This window comes from Neolamprologus multifasciatus, chromosome 8 (assembly GCF_963576455.1).
Source record: "Neolamprologus multifasciatus chromosome 8, fNeoMul1.2, whole genome shotgun sequence".
NCBI lineage: Eukaryota > Metazoa > Chordata > Actinopteri > Cichliformes > Cichlidae > Neolamprologus > Neolamprologus multifasciatus.
This window is the reverse complement of record NC_140446.1, coordinates 15954404-15961521: the sequence shown is the minus strand read 5'-3', so window position 1 is coordinate 15961521 and position 7118 is coordinate 15954404. Positions and strand designations below refer to the sequence as shown.

At 40.9% G+C, this 7118-nt stretch overlaps 1 protein-coding gene across 1 annotated transcript; it reads left to right on the top strand.

The window, feature by feature from the left end:
- The first annotated feature begins 454 nt into the window (after window positions 1-454).
- On the top strand, window positions 455-5515 carry pgap3 (post-GPI attachment to proteins phospholipase 3). The gene is made up of 8 exons (XM_085170565.1): window positions 455-941; window positions 2292-2389; window positions 2529-2681; window positions 3444-3506; window positions 3937-3998; window positions 4196-4332; window positions 4474-4678; window positions 4811-5515. The coding sequence occupies exons 1-8, from the start codon at window positions 650-652 to the stop codon at window positions 4872-4874; spliced, it is 1074 nt and encodes a 357-aa protein (XP_085026691.1). The 5' UTR covers window positions 455-649; the 3' UTR covers window positions 4875-5515.
- The last annotated feature ends 1603 nt before the right edge of the window (window positions 5516-7118 follow it).

The window sequence follows — 7118 nt, the reverse complement described above, 5'->3', positions numbered from 1 at the left end:
CATCATTGGAGGAATTCATTTGTTACAGCAGCAGTACAAAGGACAGGAAGAAAAAATGAATCAGAGAAATTATAAAACTAAAAACTGAAAAAAAAAATGGTAACAAATGGTTAGTATTATATACAATAAAATAAACATATTATTATTATCATAACAATTTTATATATTATACTTTACATTATTATTATTATTATTATTATTATTATTATTATTATTATTATTATTATTATTATTTAAAATCAAAAGATCAATGGGTCACGTGACCTGATGACGTTGCCGACTGAATCAGGATGTAAAGGTTTTTGCGACAAAACTTTCCTCCTTCAAAATAAAAGCAGCCAATCTTAAGATATTAGCCAGAATTTATCAAATAAGCCGTATTACGACGTAGAAATTATGTTTATGAGAAGAATTTTGGTAAGTTATACTAGCTGAGACCTGTATGATATAGGCTACTACAACTTGAGTAAAAACGCTTCCGGGAAAGTTGTTTTAATTTTGAAATGGCGACAGGAAACGCTGTTCGAGTTTGAAACTTGGCTGAGCTCAGGGGAGCAGAGGAAGAGTGGGCATTTCCCGGTCCATCAGCGGTACTGTAACACATTTCAGGCCTGGTTTGCCCGCACAAACTGGGGATGGCCCCGTGGTGATGCGCGCTGTAGGCTTCACGCCGCTGTCGTCCGGTCGTGCCTTCGTGAATCCTGACGGGCCCAGAAGAACCGCCATGGCCTCTGTGGTTTCACTTCGCGGCACATCTGTCACACTCCCCGCTGTGGTCATCGTCCTCTTGCTCCTGATGTCGGTGACCACTGTGCAATCCTCTCAAGGCGACAAGGAGCCGGTTTACCGAGACTGTGTGAAGCAGTGTATCCGCGCAAACTGCACCGGAGCTCGGCTAAACGGCTTCCTGTCTGCCCAGCCGCAGTACATGGCGCTGACAGGTGAGTTGCTCTTGTCGGCAGGTAAGTTAAGCTAACTTACCTTGCTAGCAATAGATTTTTCCATCAGTGCTTATTAATATTGTGGCAACTTGTACATGCATATATGTGTATAGCAACATTTGCTAACTGACCCCCATTAATTTGCTGTTTACATTCATTATATTCACTCGTGCATGCAGGTGCTTTGTACTGATGCCTACATGTGTGACTTTTAGTCTTCACATGTCTTTAAAAAGAAAATCGTGACCTTGTTTCATGGCCTTCAAGACTAAAAACCAGATTTTCAGGCTGGTCAAGCTCTCCCAACAGCTCTATTGTCACCCCACCCTTCTGCCATTATTAGCTTTTCTGTGCTGTGTCTACACAACTAGTTAGCCAAAAGGCAACCCCTTTAAATATTTAATTAATTGTTTTCTTTTACCTCTATGCTTAAAGTTGTATAAAATATCCAGGGAATGCCTTTTGTAGTTGCTCGTGTATTTAAGTTTATTCACTGCTATACAAGAATTGAAACAGCTTCCCTGCTTATTTTATTGATGATCACTCAAGCTTATTTAGTGTAAGGGGAATTCAGCGTGATCCCCTGCTTTGTGAATAGAGAAGTGGTGGGATCATTCAAATATCGACCAACGCTGGTATTGGTATCAGATCGATCTTAGTGCAATAGAATCGATTGTTTGTTGCTATCCTCTAAGTTCAGTATGTAGCCCACTGAATTGTGTTTAATAATTTTTATGAAAATGACAAAATACACCTCAAGTATGGGCTATAAAAAAACCAAACAAAAAAACGTGTGAATCTTGTTGTGTTGACTGGCACGTCTATTTGATTTATAGCCTATAGCACATTTAAACAACAGACGCTGACCCAACGTGCTGTAGAGACAGGCACATTTGCATTCCAGGTTTCCAAAAGACCTGGTTTCAAATTACATGAAAAACTGAAAGATGTCTTTTGTTGTGTCTGCTGGAGGTTTCTTCCTGTTAAAAGGGAGTTTTTCCTTCCCAATGTCACCAAAGTGCTCATAAGGTTGATTGTTGGGGTTTTCTCTGTTTTATTGTAGGGCGTTTACCTTACAATATAAAGCACCTTAATTCAACTGTTGTCGTGACTGGGTGCTACAAGTAAAATTGAGTTGATTTGAATTGTGTTAACTAATTTTTGTAGAAATTTAAAAAAAAAATTACAGCGATTTAATAGTCATTAAACTGTGTTCAGAGTTTGCAAATTAATAATGATTCAGATATCGTTATTGGTGTAAACAATGCTGGCCCTGTATTTAGTTGTATCCAATCAATACCAAAATTTGCAGCTCTGACATGCTTACACTCAGCTCCTCTCTTTGTTCAGGTTGGACTTGCCGTGATGACTGCCGCTATCAGTGCATGTGGACCACAGTCGGCCTTTACCAGGCTGAGGGGTACAGGGTCCCACAGTTCCACGGCAAGGTTTGTTACTCAAATATCACACACTCCTACCCAAGGTTGATCAATAAAGAATATGCTGTCCACTTTTATGTAGTCTGTGAGATTTCATTGATTTCAGTCAAATCTGAAATTATGGACGAATTATTTTTTTCCCCTACAGTGGCCGTTTGCACGCTTCTTGTGTTTTGAGGAGCCGGCATCCGCGTTGGCCTCTCTGCTGAACGGCCTGGCTTGCCTTCTCATGCTACTGCGCTATCGGAGCACGGTGCCACGACAGAGCCCCATGTACCACACCATCAATGCCTTCTCCCTGGTGAGTTGATTTCTGTATCCAGATGTGATGGAGAACATTAAAAAAAGTTTGTGTTTATTGTACTTCAAAAGGGCAAAAAGTCAGTTATCTTTGTTATGCTTGATCACCTAAAGGACAAAGTTGTCTATATGCTGGCTGTTTCTGTACACTGAGATTGGATAGACTGATTTTATTTTGTGGCTGGAGATCCATGATCTGAGTCTCCCATCAGAGTACATCACAAAGGTGCTCTGCTGGATTAAAATGTAATAACTGTGAAGGGCATTTGAGATGATTTGACCTTTGAGATGTGTTGCACTATCTTGCTGGAAGCAGCTATGAGATGATGGTACACTGTAGCCATAAAGGGATGGACATGGACTTGTTTATGCCAAATTGTGACCCTACCATCTTAATGCTGAAGCAGTAGTGGAGACTCATCGGAAAGGACAAAAGTTTTCAATCTTATATTAAATCTTCTTCTATAAATCGTAGCCTCAGTTTCCTGTTTTCAGCTGACAGGATTGGCAGCCGGTGTGGTCTTGTGCTACTGTAGCCCATCTGCTTGATCCGTTATTTATAAATTATTATATATTAGTTACTAACTTAATAGAAAGCACTTCTAGATTACCTGGCCAATAGGTTGCGTTTAATAGGTTGTGTTTTTTAAAATGATAAACAAAAAATGTTTTCTATCCAAAACTTGTATGTCTGATGCAGAAATTATCCAAACAATGAGTTATTCAGACTTTAATATTTAAATCTTTGTGGGGGGGTTTTCAGGTATCTCTCAATGCCTGGTTCTGGTCCACAGTGTTTCACACCCGGGACACCTATCTCACTGAGGTAAGGGCTTTTAAACCTCTAGTAACTTATTACCCTAAAAAAAAAAGTTGATTTGTGTGTATCCTACTGGGATTTCCCACCTTTGAGTCCCATTTTGTTCCATTTATTTGTGTTCAGTCAGCTTGTTTTCTGCCAGAAACACTGTTTAAACAGTGTTTTACAGTTTTACATGCAGTCACATGATCTAGTTTTAATAATAATAAATAAAAGCTTTATTTTAATGTACACCGAGAGAGGAAAACTGCTAATGTACATTTCCACTTGCCAGACCACCTATTGAGATGAGCATTCTGCTCTTTGATTGGTTAATGAGCTTAGCAAATGAGCAACATCCTAATGCCATTACTGATCAACCTTCGAGCTGTGCGCAGTGTAGTTTCTGTAAACAAGCACTGGTTGATCTTAAGATTTTGTATGTTTTTTCTTATAGAAAATGGACTATTTCTGTGCAACAGCAGTCATTCTTTACTCAATCTACCTGTGCTGTGTCAGGTAAGCAAACCTTCCACACCCAACTGGCATCCGAAACCACATTCTAGATGGTAATCACTAATCCTGGTTCAAATATCTTCTAGGATAAAGTTGGATTAAAAACGAGAGAGAATATTTGTCAAGTGTGGTCGTTATAACTCTTGTCTTACTTCGCTGAATATGCTCACGTTACTTGCCTTCCTTCCTCTCTTTGCCAGAACGTTGGGCCTAAAGCGACCCGGTGTGTCCAGCATGGTGGGAGTCCTGCTCATTTTGGTCTTTACCTCACACGTGTCCTACTTGACCTTTGTCAGTTTTGACTACGGCTACAACATGGCTGCTAACGCCACAATCGGTAGATTCATTTCCACAAGTAACCTATAAGCCTGTATATGGTTGATATGTGAGGAATTCATTCACTGCTGTCCTTCAAGCATCAGCTCTTTCAGATATCTGTGATTTAATGCTCTCTGCTCATCTTTTTTGGGCTTTAAAGGCATGGTAAACCTCTTGTGGTGGCTCTGTTGGTGCTGGCAGAACCGGCGGACCCTGCCGTACTGGTGGAAGTGCGGCCTGGTGGTGGTGCTGCTCCACGGTCTGGCCCTGCTGGAGCTTCTGGACTTTCCCCCACTGCTTTGGGTCTTAGACGCCCACGCTGTTTGGCACCTCAGCACCATCCCAGTGCATTTCCTTTTCTACAGGTTTGTAAGAAATATGCGAGAGATGGAATTGCAGAGAAAATAAGTGTTTTTGCACTAATACTGAGAGAAATGTTAGGGGACTCAGATGCAGCTACCTTATGGTGAATAATCGATACTTTGTTCTTCCTCCAGTTTCCTCATAGACGACAGCCTCTACTTACTAAACACAGAGAAGTTGGGTGTAAAAGTCGAGTAGGAGGAGCTCTTCGCCTCTTCACCTTGCCTACACCTTCGCACCTTTCCAGTCAGGGCAGCGGGACACCCGAACACTGAAGTAGCTCAGCCTCCCAGATGACATGCATGATATCTCCATGACTTTCATCAAAGCAGACATTGTTTACATTTTTTTTTTATTTTCTTGTATTTATTTGGAGTAAATTCTCATTTAAAAAAACAAAACAACAAAAACCAACCACACAATGTGTGACGCTCACTCCACTTTGCCTTGTAATGATGATGCGTGCTATCTTTCTTTCACCATCATTCGTAAGCGCACGACAGGATGAAGGAAAAAAGTATTTATTTCGACCCAGAGCAGACCCAACTTTTCACTCCAAACGCTCCTCGGGTTTTTGCGTAGTTGTGCGAGTTCCCAGTCCCATAATTTTGACACTCACCAGCGTCTTTGGACATCCAAACAGCAGTTCGATGCGCTGACAATAGATGGCACCCTATCATTGGTCGGGCCTCTCGGTGTGGCGGAGCAACATGTGTTGGGTTCCGTGTGCCAAAAGTGGACTGGCAGACACAAGCGAGGTGCCCCCCGGTGAAGGGGGGCTGGCAGCTGATTGTTCCAGAGTGAGAGAAGCGGGTGGGGGGGGGGGATGTTGGAGGCCATTCTAGCTGACTGTGTTTTTCTCCCTCCCCCCTCACACCTTTATTTTTGTGCCTCTCTTGTTTCCACTGTGCTTTTGTTTGTTGCCGTGTCCTTCATTGTCACTCAGACTTTTATTTTTGTTTGAATCACCTGCCTTTACGTCTTTTTTAAAAATTCTGATGTTGACCAATTTGTGCTTCAGTTTATTGGCAGTTTTGCTCACTTTGGTTGCTTAATTTTTCTTTTTTTCTTTTACATTTTGGTGATTTTTTTTGAAGTATCGTAAGTGTTTTTAGTTTGATTCACCTGGATTGCCTTTTAGTGTGAGGAATGATTGAGTTAGGAAAAATGAGCAATGCAACAGGAAGCTGTACGTTTTTGCTTTTTCTGTTTTTTGTTTTCATTTTTTCCAGCATAAAGTGTCTTATTCAGGGCTTAGTTGATGTGTGAGTGTGTGTGAGTGAATGAGTTGTTGTACACCCATTAGTTTTGACTTGGTTGCATTTCTTTCTGCAGTATTTTAAACCTCCTCCATCCACAAATCAGCCTTACACACTGCATTATAACTTGGGTGTCACTGAGCACGTTAAGCTTTGAATTCATTCCATGTACATCTTCGTCCTTCAGAGCGTCCCTTCCATGCGTGCACTTTACACGGGGGTGTGCGTGCACTTACTGTGCTTGTGTGTGAAACTGCGCCCATGCCTTTGTACTGCTGTGTGAGAATGTGAACAATGACCAGTATGTGTGTACATGTTGCCTTGACAGGACATTGTATTGTTTTTTTGTTGTTGTTGTTGTTGTTGTTGTTTTTTAGCATCATAAACTGGATCACCGAGTGTGAGCGAGCTAGATCACGCTGATGTGTGAGCGCATATATGTTGAAGGATTGCTGCATGAATGCGTGTGAGAAGACGGGTATATTTAGCTTCGCTGACAGCCTGCGATGGGGGTGGGGGAAGACAAGAGGACAAAATGCACAGAGAGGTTTGGGTGGGAAAAAGATTCCTGAAATCACGACAGAGACACTGAACAGTTATGAATAGAACAAACTATATATAATGCATAGAGTGTTTGTCATTGCAGCAAAATGGTTTATATTCTGAGTAATGCAAGATCTGTCAGCCCCTTGAGCACTTTTAACACAAAATCTTTGCTTTTCTACCAAAGTCCCTTTGTCCACAGATGAGAAAATTGTGTTTTCACTGGAATTAAAATCTGTTTGAATAGCTTAAATATTTCCTGAAGAACTGGTAGAAAACACACTCCAGTTTTTGCTGTGATTTCATTCCATTGTTCTGTTTCTTTCTTGCCAGTAACCGCATCCCTTCTCTCATTCGTCTGCTGCCCCCTGCCTGCTGCCCTGTGCACTGTCACCTCTCTAACCAAGTGTACTTTCCTCCACCTCATATCTAATGTTTGGCCAAAAAAATAAAAAAAAAACTTCAGTAATGGAAAAAATAAAATTGTTCTTTGTTGAGAAGAAATTAAGCAGGGGTTGGGTTTTTTTTTTCTCCATCTAAGATTTATCCTGTCTTTATATTGCACAAATTCAACTTTACCCCATGTCAATTAAATATGAAAAAAAGAATAGTATTCAAAATGTTAACAAACAGTAGAGTA